We start from the raw sequence: 18276 nt of genomic DNA, 5'->3' as shown, positions 1-18276 counted from the left end.
AAAAGCACAGTGATAAAACCTTGTAAGCATTTCATAGATATTGAATTATTGAATTGGAAATTAATACATTTCCATGGCATTTGCTCAGGTTTCTTGGCCATAATGTCTGTGTGCTAACAAAAAATATAAGGAGTAATTATGGTCTTGATTCCTTGGGTTTTAGCACTTATATTTTTCAGATTCTCTGCTGCTTGGTGTGTAACTCTGAAACTTCATATTCAGTCTTAGTAAGTTCTCTTCACAGGGTAGTTAGACAAAACAATCCCTTCCCAGCTAGAGAATCAAAGACAACCCTTACTCAAAAAGCATAAACAATGTCGAAGGGAAGGGGCAAGCCAGGGGGACTTCATAACCTGGGGCTGTGGTTGGAAAATTGACCCCAATGTGTAGATGAACCAAAACTTATACAAGTATAAAAACTTGTGACAGAGATACATTTTGGATTCAACCCGGGTGCAGCCCCAGCCAGGCTCTTGTACTGCCCAAAGTGTATCCTTTTAAGGCCTTTCAATAAATATCTATTTTATTCCTTTTAACTGTCTAGTCTCTGTTCCACATCAGCTTTTCTAGGCATCAGTCCTTTAACTTACTTCTCTTTGGAAGCGCTCCAGTGTAAGTTTCCTTTGCATCTGGTCCTGTACCCAAGGATCAGCAGCATATTCATTTTCTAACAGAGATGTCCAACAATTTCCAGCGTCTCTATTTGTCTTTGTTAGAACAATTCGTATCATCTGCCTGTCTTCTGTTGAATGAAAACACATAGAACAACCTTTAATCTCAGTCCTACATGTTGGTTCTTTTCTTGGTTTGGTAAATTCACCATTAACAAGTACAAGACGTGAAGTAATTTAAGTTCATAATGCCAATGCCAACCTAGTTCTTGATAAATAAACAAACATTAACAAGAAAAAAAGGGCTGAAGCAAAGATAGTCTGTATTGTCATCTCTCCCCAACTGGCCTGTAACATGCTGAAGCTGTTTTAAGGGATTAAACACAGTTCAAAAGTACTTCTATTGCAAACATAAAGTCTTGGAGATATTCACAACAAAGATTTAATCTATTAATATAGGCAACTCTGCTAAGGCAATAATGAAAAATTTGAGATCAGGCTTTACAGAGAGTTATTACCAACAAAAGCCAGAACTAAGTTTTAGCAACATATGAATGGATGATTATTTAAAAGAGTGTGTATGGCCATAGAGAATATACTGGAGGCATGTTTCAAAGTAAATGTGCAGGGTGTTTAGGTCCACTGAAGTGAATAAATACAGCAGTAGAAGTGTATTTTGAATGTTATTTGCATACTGAAAAAGACTGGGCTTTGCTTCACAATGTGTATTAACACCTTTAATTTCAATGCCTAAATTACTAAATTATCAATACATATTTAAAATAAATATAATAGGAAAACACTGGGAGGCACAGTCCACAAATATGATTGCCAGCTCCCAAAATATTCTGAATACTTTACAGTATTTATTATATAATGGCCTGATATGCTTTTTTTCCTAATTATATGTAGGAACTTTAAGTGTGATTTTTAAATTTCTTTCTGATTCTCTTGGACTGTAGATTTCGTCATTCATTCAAAAACTATAATGCATAAAAAGCAGTAATTATGGAGAGTCATATACCACGTAACTGTATCATAACTGTTTAGCTTTAAATGAAGGTTTGAGAGAAACTTCTCACTATATGGAAATGTTTGTAACCCATTGATTACGACCTTCCAGGATTGTAGCATTTTCTCATTAACCTTCATCTCAAGTGCTTTTGTAATACCTCAGTTCCCTAATCCAGCAATAACGACTGCCTTTTTACAAAGCTATGGAAAGAAAGTAATCTTTCCCATTAATAAAGAGGGGGTAAACTATTCTGCAGTGTCTATTGGAAAGTTTTACTGCCTTTATAATGTCACTTCAGATGCAGGTTATTACCTAAGGTCCATGTTCCTTCATCAGTTACTGTAGAGTCAAAAAGTTTACCCTGCAAAAGACAGGTACAGTATTACAAATCAGTAAAACCTCTTCAGCATCCAGTTTACATTGAGTTATGAAGTTTTACTCACAACTTAACCACCTTGTATTCTGTTGAAAATGAATAGGGCGATCTGGCCCTACACGTATACACTTGCATGTAGCCTGTTAAAGAATTACTGCTTGTTACGCAATTATTTTTTTAATTATATTTCAGTATCTGGAGTCATTGAAAAGGCTTGTGTTTCTCAGCAGGTAATGCCACTTTTAATAATCTCGTCATGAAAATGCAAATGTTTTTGCCAGGAGTAACATTGAGCTCTGGTGCAGGGTACAGGTAGTATGAGCAGTTCACCAAGTACAGTAAATTCACGAATACAAGCCGCACTGAGTATAAGCCGCATCTCTGGGTGTTGGCAAATATTTCGGTTTTTGTCCATAAATAAGCCGCACCTGAATATAAGCCACTTGTTCGCAGTGAGGACCCGCGTGCAACAAAGTTGCCAATTAGTAACCGAACCACGGCAGGGCGGGGTTTACTGGCTGAGCTAAGGCTGTGCAGGCTCGGCCCGCTAGGGGCCGCTGACGGGGCCAGGTGGCCCAGCCCGGTGCTGCCGCTCGGGGCCGGCCGCCGCTGCCACTGGGCTCGGGGCCACCCGCCGCTGCCACTGGGCTCGGTCACCACGGCCCAGCGCTGCCCTGCGGTGGCAGGCAGTGACGGAGCACCCCCCGCTCCCACGGCAGCGGGCAGGGATGGAGCTTCCCCGCGACCGTGGCGGCGGCGGCGGGCAGGGACAGAGTTTCCCCACTCCTGCCACGGCGCCGGCGGGCCGGGACGGAGCCTGCCTGCTTCCTGCCGTGGCGGGCGGGGACGGAGTTTCCCCGCTCCTGCTCCTGTCGCGGCGGGGGGGGGACGGAGCCTGCTTGCTCCTGCTGCGGCGGGCGGGGACGGAGTTTCCCCACTCCTGGCGTGGTGGCGGCGGCCGGGCGCGGAGCCCGCTCCCGGCGCGGCGGCGGCAACCGTGCACGGAGCCCGCGGAGCCCACACGGCAATGGCAGCCGGGCGCGGAACCCGCTCCCAGCGCGGCGGCGGGCGGCGGCGGAGAACAGGGGCGGACCCCCCGCCTCCTCCCCGAGCCGTGGGGATAGCAGCACAGAGCCCCCTGCCTCTGCCCCGCCTGAAGTAGGGAACTCCCCTGCCTCCCTCCCTCCCCCCACGCTCCCGGCGCTGAGCTGACCCCACCCGCCGTGCAACACATTAACCAATTTGTAACAATCGCGAAATCCTGGGTTTTACCGGCAGGCGCTCGGCTCGGCACCCTGGCTGGCACTTCTGGGGTTGTAAATGTCAGAAAATTATTCACATATTAGCCACTCCTGAATATTGGCCGCATTTCCTGTTTGAGAGCAAAATTTTAGTCAAAACGGTGCGGCTTGTATTCGTGAAATTACTGTAAATCTCTGTTTAGGCTGGTTTTTTGGGTTGGGTTTTTTTTTGGTTTTTTGCTTTCTGGAGCAATTGAAGCTGTGCGCTGAAATGCTGTCCACATTCACATTAAAATCCATGTGAATTTGTATCTTTGGTATCTTTGTTTTTCATAGAAGCACAGAATGATTTGAATTGGACAGGACCTTAAAGTTCATCTCATTCCAGCTCCCTGCCATGGGGCAGGACACCATCTACTGTCCCAGGTTGCTCCAAGCCCTGTCCAACCTAGCCTTGAACACCTCCAGGGACACGGCATCCACAGCTTCTCTGGGCAACCTATGCCAGGGCCTCCCAACCCTCACAGGGAAGAATTTCGTAATAATATCCAACATGATACTGTCTTCTGACAGTTTAAAGCCCTTCCCCCTTGTCCCATCACTACGTGGCCTTCTAAGAAGCCCTTCTCCAGCTCTCTTTCCATGTACTGGAGGACAGGCACCATCTGTAAAACCTCGTGCAGCTGAACAAAATTGTTTCCAACGAATGTCACTTTTAATGTATCAAACCTGGGATAAAGAACAGAGAGGCACCACAGGGCATGGGTGTGCAAACCTTCTCCCAGGTGACTAATGACAGCACACGAGGGCGCAGCCTAAGCTGTGCCAGGGCAGGTCCGGGAGGGACATCAGGAAGAAATTTCACAGAAAGTATGACAAGACGTTGGATCGACCTGCCCACAGTCGGAGTCACAATCCCTGGAGGTGTTTAAGGCAAGCCCACATTCGATTGACACAGCAGACAACTGTGCAGGCTGGACTCGATGGCCTCAGAGATATTTTACAAGCGAACTGAGCCCGTGACCCCCAGCGCCCTGCGGCCTACGCGTCGGGAGCAGCCGCTGGCCTGTTCCCCCCGGGCTGCCCACGGTACCTGCAGCAGCTCCTGCCCGCACACGGCCAGGGAGATGTGCCGGCTCCGCAGGCTGCAGCGCACGTCCTTGGCGCGGGTGCCCGGCGGGACGCGCACCTCGATGAACACCTCCTCCAGCGTCTGGTACCAGCGGCCCCAGGGCGTCCCGCAGGGCACCACCCCGCTGCGCTCCTCGAACGGAGCCGACATGGGACACGCCGGCAGGGCTCCGCACCGAACGGCACACAGAGTGAGCGAGTGAGTGAGTGAGTGACTCCCGCACACAGCGCGTCCCGCACCGCTCCGCGACTCCGGCCTCGCTCCCCGCCCCGGAGCGCCCGCCGAGCGCCCGCCCCGCGCACGCGCGCCGCCGGCCACGCCCCCGCCGGGCCCGCACGCGCGCGTGCCCCGCGCCGGGCTCGCCGATTGGCCGAGGCGGGCGGAGCGGCGGCAGCTGATTGGCTGGGCGGCGCGCGCTGCGGCCGTTGGCCCCTTTGAACGCCGTGCAGCGAAGCGCTAGTGCCGTCATGGCCTCCGCGCGCGCGCCGCTCTCCCGCCACCTCCACCGCGATGGGAGCGCCGGTACGTGAGGAGAGGGGACGGAGGGAGCGGGGGAGAGCCTTTCGGCCGTGCTCAGGGGGCCGGGGACTGGCCTCACTGTGTCCCTGTGAGGAGCAGCCCGTAGCGCCGTGCCTGAGGACCGACTGGGTTCTCGCAGGGGTTCCCTTCGAAGGCAGAAGGTCCCGACTTCGTGTGTATCCCTGGCATGCCAAATACTGTAGTGATCGTGTATTATGTACATAGTAACTGGAGCGATGCCTTGCTGCCTCCAGTTCCGTTGTAAGAGAAACGTGCAGAGCTTGTTACGAGAGCGTTTTCTGATGTACGAATTTCTCACACTGAGGTTTTGGCTGTAGATTTGCCTTAGGTGTGTTATCACCCTCAACCCATCGAAGCTGAAAATCCTGTCATTTACCTTTATTGTTCTTTGCTGTTCTGAAAATCTAATTTTTAGCACAAACCCCCCTTCAAGGATCCCATAACGTTAAGCCATCAGATGGAGTGGGAAGTTTGCGGTCCTCTGAAGCATGCCAAGGGGCTGGGAAACAGAAGAGTAAGTAAAAATTGCACAGAACGCAATAGTAAGATAGCTTAAGATGTTGCAATTATTAGTGCTATTACTGCTCTGATGTTGAGAAATTGGTTTCTGTTGCAGAGGCTCATTGTCTTCCTTCCAGCTCAGAGAAGGAGCTGTATAAATATCTATTGGAATCTTCCAAAAATAGGTTTATATGTGACTTGTGCTAATTAGGGGGGTCCTCTGGAGGCCAAATAAGCTACTTATTAACTTAGGGTTTAGAGGTATTTTCATGCATTTTTAATGTCTAAAGCATCCTTCAGTTCAAAACTGACATTATGGATCTAGATCATGTCAGGGAAACTTGGCAGAAGTGGAAATATCAGAAGTGTCTGTCACCTGGTAGTCTCTCTCTAAACTTTTGTCAAGTGCCCAAACGACTAATATTGCACTGGAAGTTAAAAAGCAGCTGGTATTGGGTTGAGAAGTTGATAGCCTAACAACCAGGTGGAATGTTGTCTTTTGTACGAACTCAGTTAACCTTATGTAGTTTAGTTACATTTGCCTCCTTGTGTGCATGCACACCTTCTTCCTTCACCACTCTCTTCTACATCCTTCTGTAGGTAAGACAAATCTGAGCAGCGAGAAGAGTGCACCCACCCCCGTAACTGCAAGGAGACTCACATCTCTCGGATCCACGGTAAGACTGCTGTAGTGCTGTTAAATCCCAGCTAAGTCTCTGATGGCTTAAACAATGCAGCATCTTCATACAGTTGTCATTGATCTACCCAAGTCAACTATGAAACGTATTGTTGTAGTTGTGTTCTGTAAGACCTAAGCAGGAAAAATGAAGTTGCTGTATCCTTGGGAAACACATGATAATTAAGTTGGGACTAAATAGAAGCTTGTTATATTTGGTGCTACACTCTTGAGATTTCTTTTCCTCTTGCTCACCATGTAATTATGGTGTGGCTCCTTCTTTTTAAGGAGATGGTGTTCCTGCTCTTATGGGCTAGGCAAGGCAGAGTGGAAACCTGGTGGTGAAAGAAACAAGGAGGGGATGGTACTGCAGGTGTAGGTTCTCAGTGTCCTATGGATATAGATTTCAAGATTAACAGGTTAACAAGCTGAAAAATGATAACCCTGATGTACTAATTAGCTTCCTGAGTACTGATGATGTAGGATGAAATTCCGCAAACAAACCTGAGGTGAAGTTATTTATGTTTTTATAAAGCTTAGGGATGCTAAAGTCTCCAACTTTGTTAATCTTCTTATCTCTGTAGTTATGAGCTGTCCCTTCAAAGTAATGCTGATGAGAAAGTATAAGAGTAAACCCCATCCTAACCTGATACTTTTCTGCCCTGAGACAAAGGTTTGCTCTTTATTTGGTGTCTATCTTTGTAATATCATCTGTATGAAGCACTCACTCTTGTATTTAATTGTGCTCAGCTACTATGAAGCTAGAGATTTCTAACATATCTCTCTTCCAAAGCCGGCTAATGGGATTGTGAAGACTAAAAAAGATCTTATGCTTATGAAAGAGAAAAAGAAACAGAAGGCTCTGGAGAAGGAGGTATGAATCCATTATGTGAGTGACATCCTGTCATGTCTCCCACTTACAATAATAAAAAATACAAACTGGTAGAACTGGCCTCTTTTGCATCATGCAGCACACAAGTAGTTTACAAACATCTCTGTGCAAAAGAAAGATTATAAGATATTATGGATGTACAAAGCTAATGGAACTGCATTAATTCCTGCTGATCATGAGCAACTATTCTGTCACTCTTTTCGAGCTAAGTCCTCTGTTGGCTGCTACAAAAAGGTTCTGTTTTATTGAATAGTTTCTAGCTGAAATTTTTTGCTCATTAATTGTCATACTTTTAATGCTTAAAGAGGCACCCTAAACTGTATCAGTACATTTGTGTGCTGATTGGTGCCTTGTGTCTCAAATGTCACATTCTGCCTTTTTGTCTGTCACAGCCAAGAAAGAGACTTGGCTTCTGTTGCCTGTTAAAGACTATTCTAACATGTTATATTGGCTTAGTAGATAAAATAAGTCAGATGAAACATTGCCATTGTATGATGCATAATAATAAAGAATTGTGGTGGTTCTGTTATTTCCTTTGTGTGAATGAGAGTTGCAGATAAATTTTCTGAATGAAAGTAAATACGGTTTGGATACCTATGCCTGTGGTTTACTTGGAGAGGCTAAGTTCTCCAAGTAGGACTATTTTCTGATAGTAGGAAATAAAGAAAATACCTCATGTTTTAGATTCGTGCATTAGCAAGAGAACGTGGAGAACAGGATAAAAAACTTAAAGCTCTGGAAGAAGATCTTGTAAAGATTGAAGCAAAGCTGAGTGCTGCAGTTCAGGAGAAAACCTCTCTTTCGGCAAATCTTGCATGCCTGAAAAAACAGCTTCTGGAGATAACAAGAAGTAATGAACTACTAAAGTCAAAGGTATTCAGACAAATAAGTGCATCTTTGCTTTGCCTTTGCTGTTATTGAGCTTCCTGTGCAAGAGGAAGTTGCTGATCAGCATCTGTTTTGATGTAAAGCATGTCTGCTTTGGGATCTTGTGCCTTCTGTCTAAACACAGAGCAGAAGGAAAACACTTGGTAAGGGTTTTGTAAACAGCAATTAATACAAAGGAATTACACATTTATCTTCTTTCCTAACAAGCTGTCTGAAGATGGTTTGCAGAAGAAAATGAGCAGTCTGTGTATGGAGTTGATGAAGCTCAGAAACATGAGGGATGCTAAGGAAAAGGTATGACCATTTGCACAGGATAGCAATTCTGAGCTGCTCAGCAATAAAACCAGGGATTCTCAGTATAGTTTGAAGCTCTTGGTGGTAGTTGTTTAACAAGAGGCTGATATCTTTACAAAGGGATACTTGTAATCACATTTAGCATAGTAGCTGGTGCTGTCATTAAATGGGAGTGATGATAAAATTTCAGTTCACCACTGTTTCTTCCACGATGCCTTTTTTTTAACTAAATCTCATTTTAATGTTAATATGTGTGTTTTGTTGTTTGCTTGAAGACTGCACTGGCAAAGCAGGAAGACATGGAAATGAAGCTGCAGGAAGTACAAAGGAATCTAGAGCATTCAAAAGGAGAAGTAGCACAGTTACAAGAAAAACTGTAAGTGCTAGGAAGGGAATTAGATGACATGATCTGGCTGTGTTTCCATGCTTATCTTTTGTAGTAACCAAAATAAAGGCTGTCTCCCTACTGAGAAGGAACAGACATTATCAGTGTTTGTAATCTGGAATAAATAGGATGGAATGATGTTTTAACAACTGCTGTGGTTTGATAAAACAACCATTAGAAACATTGTTTCTCTAGTGTATCTAACATTTTTCCAAAAGACAAACCGTATCGTGTCAACCCTTTGTCTTCCAGTGCGGTGTGGGTGGGGGGTTTTCTTGGTTATGGGGAGGAAAGAGGTATGTCTTTAGAAAAGAATTGCTTTTCAGATTCAACAAAGACATTTGTATGGATGGGATATTTCTGGGCCTTTAAACTACTAAGTTAGGAATAAGCAAGAACAGAAAAGCATTAGAGCAGGAGCTGAAATCCTAATTCAGCAGCCAGGCATTTGGCGTGGATTTGATGAACGCATTCATGTTCTCCTGAGAAGTGCATTAAAGAGCTGTTGTGGTGCCTTCAGAGCTATTTTGATGTAGACACCTGCTCTGAAGGAAGGTAACTGCACAGTCTCTTTGTTTCAGCAGCTCTATGAGAAAAGAGAGTGAGTTCTAGCTCAGCACTTTCTATTTGGCCAAAAAAATGTCATGTGTGCTGCACAGTGCATAATGTGTAACCTATTGCTGAGGATAGTGACCTAGGATGAACTTCCAAGCTACATTTAATGTCAGATTGGCACAACTGGCACTGCGCACAAACTTGGCTGTTAAAATACACAAAGATAATAATGCAGATAGTGCAGGTCACAGAGGGAGGAGATGCTGATTTGCTGCAAAAGCTACATTATGTTAATGCATGTTTGTGTTATATTGCTCATGGCAAAATGTGGCTTAGTATCTTTACTACATCATCTCTACTATATCTTTACTACATAATTTACTACAATGAGAAGACTATCTGGAACAGATATGAAAAGAGGATAGAATCACTTCTTAGAGCTTTTCAGCCAAACTGGGAGATGCAAAGTATTTCTTACTACTTAACTCTGAATTTTCTTAAATATGTCATAAAAACTGTCTGGTTTTAGGTCTGCTACCGAGAGAGAGAAAGTTGAAGAAAAGTCTGACACTGAAAAACTCCTGGAATATGTTAGAGAGCTCAGGTAACAACAAATTCTTCTTAAGAAGGCTGTTTTCCTCTTGGAAACCAACACTCCTGAAAACTTTCTTTTGTGTTGATGTGTAAGCTTACAAACAAAATTGAGTGGTAACAAGTGCCTGAATTTTCTTCTACAGTACTGTTGCAGAAACAGCTGAGAAGTACAAACTGAAAATCATCCAGGTGGAGGAGACACTGAGTAAGAAAGACCAAGATATTGAGATCCTGAGGAATACCCTCAAAGCAAAAGAGGAAGAGTCATGTAAACTGCTGAAAGAACTTAATGAGAGGTGTCAATTGCTTCAACAAGAGAAAGGTAATTGTTAGTTCTTGGACACTGTTCCATATGTGGGATCACTCACATATCTTAATGCATCTCAAATAGATGTTTTCTAAAATGTCAATTTAGACTGGTTTGTTCCAAATGAGTAGTCAAGTCTCTGAGCTCCAGCTAGAAACACCAAGGAATGTTTTTAACAACAGGGAAGTCACTTCACATCGGGCATCTGTTAATTGGTGTTTCCATGGAGGGTAACTTGGTTCAATAGTATGCAATGAAAATTGTAGGAATGGCTTTCATCTTAAAGGTGAGCACTAAGAAGTTATTGTTCCTTACGCTTCATGGAGAAGTGGTATAATATTGTGTGTATTCACTGCTAGCAGTGAGGTTCATTGAGGTGTTAGGAATGTGGTAAGGCTGCTTCTTCACCTCCTTACTCCTCTCAACTGCAGCAACACTGCAATCTGAGATATGTACTCAGGTTTCCGTGCCTTCTGTGTGCTAGTTTTTGGAAGAAGCTTTGGGGAACTCATATTGTTTTCCCTGCCATACTGCTCTTCTGGTGAAGGCTAATTGCTTGGTCCAAACACTCCTGCTGTTAAAATTATTTTAAAGTGGTGTACCTCAAGCCAGTTTTTAGGAGTTTCCAGATGGGTTATAGGTGTAGGTTTGTTTTTGTGGGGGGTTTTCTTACCGTGTTTTTGGTAGTTAGGGGAAAACAAAGATGGAATAGAAGTATTGTGAATAATACATATTGTAGCTATATGAAGATAGAGAAGGGAATTTATGTTATATTGACAATTTTTCTGGGCAGAGAAAGAGTTGTTGGAGGCCAAAGGACAGTTCCTGAGTATGAATGCTGAAATAGAAGACCTGAAAAAAAAAATTTATTTGGTAGAACAAGAACACCAAAAACTGCTTCAGAAACATCAGGAGGTCATCTCTCAACTGCAGCAAGAGAAGGTAAATACGGGCTATAAATTAGTCTAAAAGTAGATTGTATTCCCAAGGATTGGCACTAAAAAATGTTGTTTTGGTTATGCATGAGATGTGCATTCCACAGATTGGGTTATCATTAATAATAGCAAAGTGGGTACTGGCCTGCAGAACCTTCTGTGGTTTAATAGATCTAAGAATCATTGCTGGTGGGATGGGGGTTTTCGTTCTTCCCATAGATTCGAAATTTAAGCGCTGCAAATTAGCCCTTTACTACCCAGAAAGTACTGGTAGTCTTAAAATCTTTGGTATGCAGGAGTCATCTGCATCAATGCAGCAGAAGTTACTAGAGTTTGAAGATGAAGTAACAAGTGAGAGACATCTTCTGAAAGAGGAGCTGAATGATGCCATGAAGGAGCTGAATAAATTGCATGTGAAGGAGAAGAAAGCTGAAAACCTGGTGAAACGACTGGAACAAGAAATCAAATCTCAAGATCTTGAACTTGCACAGATGAAAGAAGAGTTGAAAGGGTTTGTGAGAGAAAGTTTCTGATTCTTTGAAAGGAAAAATGTTAAATTTGTAGTGCAAACAGAGCTTTTAAGTTCAATTCAGGTTTTAGAGACCTGAGCAGGTTTGAAGTTATTTCTTGCTGATTGTTAATTGCTGATAGTAGTGAGATCTAATCACTAGCAGTAGGAACTTGAGTCAGTATCAGTAGTAACTTGAGTCAGTTTTACTTTGTTGTAATTTAAAACAAACAAACAAAAAAAAAGCCAGCTGGGATTTGCTTGAGAGGCTAGTATTGTAGAGCTCTGACCTTGCTGTGCTGGGTAAGCTATGTGCATATTGTATTGGCTAATTCTTTTCTGGAGAAGGCAATGACAAAAAGATTTTCAAGCCAGTTCTTATTTAACTTTACTATTAAGTCTTCAGTCTATTCCATAGCTCCCTTGGAAAATAAGGGGAGGGGGAAATCCTTAGTAATACCTGTTTTGGAGATTGTGCTTTAGTATGTGAGAAGCTACTGGTTTGTCACAATTAATTTACTGCTGCTGCTTCAAGCCTTCTGTAACTGATAGCAGCATCTGGTGATGTGTTCACACAGTGTGCAATGCTGAATTTTTATTTCAGGAAGAATTTGGAGTTGGAGCAAATCAAGGCAATGCATAGCAGTGCTGTATTGAAAATCCAAGAAGAGCATAGCAATACACTACAGAAACTTGGAAAGACTGTTGCTGACTTTGAAAGGTATTTAAGTTTTATTAATGTATAGGTCAGGCATTATCTCTAAGATGACAATAAAATTTCCTGTTTATTTATGTGCCTTGGTACTTCACACTGCATGAGTGTTGGCATGGCATTAGAGGAGAGGATTTTGTGATAGTATTTAGTGGCATTAAGAACTTATTCCTTGAGTACTAGGCAAGTATAGTGGCATAGTATCACTATCTAGTTCAGGAAATAGGATTTTTTTTCTTCCAAAATGTAACCAGTTCTGTGGGTCCTGAATCACAATGATATTTGTAACTAGTGATGGTGTTCTTGGCACTGAACAAAAAGACTTGTATTGACTCAAAATTTACATTGAACTGAGAGTACTTTCTTACAGTTATTGTCTTTAAATTATTTTACCTTAAAATATTCAGGTTTAGAAAGTATATAAAAAGTAATACTGTTATTACTAGGTATGTGTGTCGCCCATGAAGGATCCTGTAGGATATTTGCCAATGCCAACTACACACAGCTGTTGCTTTGCAGCTTAAAATAAACTTCAGAGAGAGTAGGTCCTTTGTGTTTTTAAAATACCTACAAAAATATAGTAATATCTGTATCACAGAATTTGTCATTGTTTTACTGCTTATGGCTTTATGGAACTGTGTTGTAGTTTCCTTCTTGCCCTTGGATTTATCAGTGTCTGTACACTGCCATATCTTCAGATTACAAAATCTTTGATACTTGCTAGCATCAGCTTGTACTGCTCTTGTAAGGTGTGAACACATAAATCTGTATTTTGCCTGAAGTAACATTTTTTTTCTCATTTGTACTGTAATACCAGCTACAAGAAAACATCATCTGAAGAAATTTCCAGCTTTAAACTGGAGAATACCTCTCTGCAAGAAGAAGTTGCCAGCCTAAAAAAAATAGGCCAAGAGAATCTGCAGTTGATTCAAGAAGCAGAATACAATAAAAACAAAACAAATGAAGAATGCGCAAGGTACTACAGAAAAACTTTTCCTTAAGCTAAGGAATGCAAACTGAGGCTTGCCTTTCTAACTAGAATGTCATGTGATGCTCTAGAAGATCAGATCAGTATTTGGTGTAAGCTGAAGTTTCTTGCTTTTCCTATGCAGAAGATGGAAAATACTGACAGACAAAATTTATTAAGTTTATATGTATTAGGAAACTGGTCTGTCCAATCAATTGTTTTGACTTTTGTCTATTTGTGAAACATAGAGGAAAAGAAAAATATTTGAATGAAAGATGTTGGAATATTGTCTGTTTCAGCATAAATATCAGTTACAGTAATTGCTCTGCAAATAAAATCCCCAGGGTAGACAAGCAAATACTTAATGCAGAATGTGCTCTTTGCCACTCCAGTCTGAATGATGTCACCTCAAATTCTGCTCACAAGCAGATGCCAATTAATCATCCATGAATTGCCACAATGTGGTGATGTAAACTGAGTTCCTCTCTGCCTAATATGGGGCGCCACACTGTAGCTAATGAGAAATAACACCCAAGAAGTTGTGTTAGGCTAGTAGCTGAGGACATGCTTCTGACTGTCTAACAGCAGTTTAGCGATCCATGCTTTCTATGGCTCTTTGCTGGTTAAGACACTGCCCTTTCTTTCCTCCCACCTGCTTAATGTCTCCAATTTCCATTAAAGCTGGTAAAAGAAAAACTGAAGAGGTATTTCCTGGCTGAGGTGGCAGGAAAGAGATGAACAAACAGCTGGGGCTGAAGAGGGGTCAGTGCTTTTAGATGTTAGGGTTTTTGAAGTCTTGCATACATCCACACTGAACAGTCTTGATTAGTTCCTGCTTGAGCATATCTCTGCATGTAAAGCCTAACTACTATACTGCTAAAAGCTGTTGGCTTTGAACAACTTTAAATGAGCAACATGATCTTTCTTTGCTTCAGAAGGACTGCTTGCATCCTTACAGGAACAGGTAAAAATGTTGCTCATCTTAAACTTAATTGCCTCCTGCACTACTGTTTTCTTTGTGGCACAGTTTGTGCAAACCTTTATTTCACTTCTACTAAGACCTTTCCCACCATGTTAGATTTACTGTAGTGGAAAAAAAGGAAAAAATCAAGGGCTCATTAAGAAATTTCGGTATTTTCCTCAGGATGCTTTTAGAAATCCGGACCAAGCTTGCACTAAAAGAAGCAGAAACAGAGAGAACAAAAGAGTCTTGCCTTGCAGAAATTACTAAACTTCAGGAAAAATTTGAGGAGCAAACTGAAGTTCTGAAAAGCGAACTTGAAGCAGAAAGATCAAGGTGACTTTCTCAAATTTAAACTGCATATCATGGTTACAGCCAAGTTTTATTGAAAAGAAGTGCTGAGAGCTAATGAGGAACATAATAAAACTCTGCTTCTTGCTTTTTAGGAAAACCATAAGTGAAGATGTGACCTCTAACTTAAAGAAAGAGATTGAGACCTGGCGTAAACTATATGAAGATTTACATAACAAAGTTAAGCCTTTTCAGGTGTGAATTAGATGTTTGTTAGTATCTGTTGACATAAGACTTTTGCAGTTGGCTCAAGTTCTACTCTTGAGAAGTAAATATGCTACATCCCATTGTAAGACATTTATTCTGCGGTAGTTTCCTAAGTTACTATTCAATGAGCCAGCTATTCCCCTTCCCAAAGTAATCTTCCTTGGTAGATTTCAGTTCAGTAAAATGTTATGCTTAGTTGAAAGATTTCTAAGATGTTCAAATGTATTTCAGCAACAACTAGATGCTTTTGAAGCAGAGAAAAATGCCCTACTGGAGGAGCATGGGGCAGCCCAAGAAGAACTGAATAAACTGAGTGATGCATATGCTAAACTACTTGGCCACCAGAACATGAAGCAAAAAATCAAGCATGTTATGAAGCTGAAGGAAGACAATGCCCACCTGAAGCAGGTTTGTGAAATGAAAAATTAGAAATCTCCAAGTTACTAATGTGCTTTGTTTGTTGCTTTAAATATTTATAGACTAATCCTGCAAGCTACTTTCTTGGTTCTAAAATTCCCTGCACGAAATAGATTACAATAAAAATACCAAATGTTTTATTTATGACTGGATTTAAAACATACAGAGGGATCAACAGTACAAATAAATAACTCTACTCTTAGTTTGGTTGACTTTTCTTACTTTTTTTTTTGGTGTCCTAGACTTAATAAACTTTCTACTGAAAGTTTCAGACTGCCATATTGCTTAGTGGTATAAGTACGGTGTTACAGCATACCTGTATGTGCTGCTGGTTTCTCTACACCTGTATGTTTGGGTTGGGTTTTAATGCCACCAATAACTGTCTGTGTTTAGCATTAGGCAAAATTGTTCCCTCAGTAAATGATGATGCCAGCTCTTCTCCTGTTCATCTAACTTCCAAGTATTGTTTTCCCTAGGATGTCTCAAAACTGCGTTCATTGCTGGCCAAGGAAAAGCAAACCAACAGACATCTTCAGGAGCAACTGTGTGCAGTACAGGGCATTAAGCGTTTTGATCCTTCCAAAGCTTTTCAGCATGATAGCAAGGAGAATATTCCTCCAAAAACACCTTTAAAAGAAGGTAAGTTTGATATTGACATAGCCCTTTTACCCCTTAACCAAAGAAGGTATGAGAGTCTTGCCTAGTCTGCTGCATCTGGGGGAGGTGAATGGTGTCTCTTGTTTCACAGCAGATGTTGGTGGCTGCATCAATGGGGCACTCCCAGTGTACTTTCCCTCCCAGATCCCTACAACCTGACAGGAATAGGTGGTGTACCAGGTCAGACAGCAAAGCCATTTTCTGTCTGTCACCAGCTCACATGTTCCTGCTGATGAGGTGACAGAAGTGTCTCCTGCACAGGTCATGAGGTACAAGTGGCTCAGCCAGACCTTTGCACTCTAGTTCTTTAGCTGCTATCTGGCATGACCTTACACCACTGCAGGTGTCAAGATAAGATGCAAAAGTCTGCAGGTAAATGTGGAGTGGAGGAAAAGATGGAAAGAGCATGGGGGCACACCAAGGGAAGCAGGGTAGGGGAGAGAGTTTCATTGGAGTGTCTGTTCCAGGGCTTCCCTGTGAGATTCAGTATAGGGCTTTCTGCCCCCCAAGAGACAAGAAATTACTTAATGTGGTGGGAGCAATAGGTGAAAAATTCAAACTTCGTAACATTTTTCCATTGCAGGTAATAAAAACAAAATTTGAAGTTTTCTTGGTATTAAGAAAATAAACCACCCGTAAATTTGTGTGCTACGGGAGACTTCAACAGACTGCTTCTTCAAGGTGAACTTGGATGCTGTATATAATACAAATCAGTAGGAGCCCTAGAGAAATTATCTAAAATTATATATTTTTAGAAAAATTGTGTTTTACTGAGAAGCAACAGGTGACAGCATATTCTTGACTCCTGTATTATCAGTATAGGCATGAACTCTGAAAAGTGTTCACTGTTGCATGTTTTGGATATGCTGAGGCTATGTAGTTATGTTTTGAACAGAGCATTTTAAATTTGGAAAAAGTGAATAAGCACTGGAGAATAAGATTACAAATGAAATCCAATTTCATGTAAGTTTTTTTTATATATTTTAAATTTTTTTTTGCATCTAATTGTGTATACAGTTTTATGTTAAATTAATTTTGCTGTTTATAGCTACCTTGGTACCAATGGCAGCAATAATGCCATTTTACTTCTGTTGCCTCCACGCTATAGAACCAGTGCAGAAATGGGACTGTACTCTTAATTTTTATATTCTACAGGATCTATATTCAGTATATACAAATTTAAATCCTGGGGCTAGATGTTGCAGCTGCTGATCTTCAGAAGAACATTTTCAGGTCAAAGTAAAATTGACTGCATTTATCTAAATGTTTTTGTACTGTGACTAAGATTAGTGTTTTAAGATCAATGCTGTGTCCACTTGACTCTTAACAGTTAGCTACAAAGATTTTGTGGCAGTTTATAAGTGATCAATGCTACAGTGACAGGGAATAACAACAGAACTTCTCTCACTTGAGTGGGAGGAGACCCACAAAACTCACTTGCATTGTACGGACTGGAACTTTGGCAAGGGAGGAAAGACTGTTAAATTGCATTTAAAATTAAGAACATTTTAGCACAATAAAAATTTTAAATTAAAAAATTTGTTCATTTCCTTTGTAAACCAGGGATAAAACCCAAAATTACGTTATAGTGGGATTCATCTAATGTTCTTTTTTCTACTCTCTTCTTCAAAACAAAGCCCAATGTCAGTCTAGTCTCAAAAACTACATATTCTCTAGTCTTAGGGAAATTAATTAACTGAACTGTACAATACATACAACCTGCAATTCTGTTATTTCTCTTAATGCAAAAGTAAATAATGAATTCAAGTAAAAGATGTAGCTGTGTTTTTGTTATTGTCTGTGCAGCTGTCTTGCACAGAGGTGTTGCAGAGGCAGTACCCAAAGCTTAGCTGGTAGAATTTATTGATGTTTATGCTGACATTGTGAGCTTACAGAAACTTTGTAATTCCTATATACAAAAAATGCACATTAAGTCCAAGGAAAGAAGTTGCTAGATGTTGTCTGTTAATGTCGTCTTTGTGTATTTGCTGGATTACTTGATCATCTGGAGATTGAGGATGAGGATTAGTTTCAAGTGTTTTAATTAAAGAGAGCACTTGGTATTCAGCCTGAAGTGTTGAGAGAGATTTTGATTAAAAAAAGTTGCTAGAAGCATTTTATACTGTTTTTTCCTTGTTAAGGAAAAAAATTAAAGTTTCCTTGTCTGAAAGAGGCAAATAGAGTAAAAACATTGTAGAGGAAAGAGGCATTTTCTGATTGTTAATGGAAGGCTCCACCAAACTCAAAACATGACAATGGAGACACTGAGTTGAAGTTTTTGGTTTTTTGGGGTTTTTTTTGTTTGGTTTTTTTTTTTTTTTTACTGGAGGTGCAAATAGACCAAGGGAAGCCAAGAATGGCAGGTGTCACAAGACTGGGCTTTTAGGATTGCTACATCCTTGTTTTGATACAGCTGGCATGAGCATGTTTATACTGACAGAAATAAAAGTAAACTCCAGCAAATAATTCTGCGAGCCTTACAGCAAGGGTGGTCCTTGAGCTTTAAAACATTGATAAATCATGTAGAGCAGAGTGGGGAGAAGAGAAGGAAAGG

The 18276-nt window shown here is 41.5% G+C and overlaps 2 protein-coding genes across 2 annotated transcripts; one reads left to right on the top strand and one right to left on the bottom strand.

Annotated features, from left to right (window-relative positions):
* Positions 1 to 204: 204 nt before the first annotated feature.
* LOC117003611 (nudC domain-containing protein 2-like) lies at positions 205 to 4691 on the bottom strand. Its single transcript, XM_033073620.1, has 3 exons — positions 4337 to 4691; positions 1939 to 1987; positions 205 to 742 (listed from the first exon to the last, which is right to left on the bottom strand). The coding sequence occupies exons 1-3, from the start codon at positions 4523 to 4525 to the stop codon at positions 582 to 584; spliced, it is 399 nt and encodes a 132-aa protein (XP_032929511.1). The 5' UTR covers positions 4526 to 4691; the 3' UTR covers positions 205 to 581.
* A 113-nt stretch (positions 4692 to 4804) lies between these two features.
* On the top strand, positions 4805 to 17789 carry LOC117003298 (hyaluronan mediated motility receptor-like). The gene is made up of 18 exons (XM_033073148.1): positions 4805 to 4897; positions 5331 to 5429; positions 6017 to 6093; positions 6886 to 6966; positions 7669 to 7857; positions 8080 to 8166; positions 8442 to 8542; positions 9636 to 9710; positions 9844 to 10022; positions 10801 to 10949; positions 11239 to 11453; positions 12055 to 12171; positions 12980 to 13138; positions 14274 to 14426; positions 14537 to 14636; positions 14880 to 15056; positions 15542 to 15704; positions 16306 to 17789. The coding sequence occupies exons 1-18, from the start codon at positions 4843 to 4845 to the stop codon at positions 16323 to 16325; spliced, it is 2196 nt and encodes a 731-aa protein (XP_032929039.1). The 5' UTR covers positions 4805 to 4842; the 3' UTR covers positions 16326 to 17789.
* The last annotated feature ends 487 nt before the right edge of the window (positions 17790 to 18276 follow it).

This window comes from Catharus ustulatus, chromosome 15, assembly GCF_009819885.2.
Source record: "Catharus ustulatus isolate bCatUst1 chromosome 15, bCatUst1.pri.v2, whole genome shotgun sequence".
NCBI classification, from domain to species: Eukaryota; Metazoa; Chordata; class Aves; order Passeriformes; family Turdidae; genus Catharus; species Catharus ustulatus.
This window is presented reverse-complemented; position numbering and strand designations above follow the sequence as displayed.

Coding starts and splice junctions, on each gene's coding strand:
- LOC117003611 (XM_033073620.1), bottom strand. CDS start 4,525: ATGTCGGCTCCGTTCGAGGAGCGCAGCGGGGTGGTGCCCTGCGGGACG. Junction 1,988..4,336: donor GCGGGCAGGAGCTGCTGCAG/GTACCGTGGGCA, acceptor TGTCTTTTGCAG/GGTAAACTTTTTGACTCTAC. Junction 743..1,938: donor TGAAGGAACATGGACCTTAG/GTAATAACCTGC, acceptor TTCATTCAACAG/AAGACAGGCAGATGATACGA.
- LOC117003298 (XM_033073148.1), top strand. CDS start 4,843: ATGGCCTCCGCGCGCGCGCCGCTCTCCCGCCACCTCCACCGCGATGGG. Junction 9,711..9,843: donor GAATATGTTAGAGAGCTCAG/GTAACAACAAAT, acceptor TTTCTTCTACAG/TACTGTTGCAGAAACAGCTG. Junction 14,637..14,879: donor ACAAAGTTAAGCCTTTTCAG/GTGTGAATTAGA, acceptor AATGTATTTCAG/CAACAACTAGATGCTTTTGA.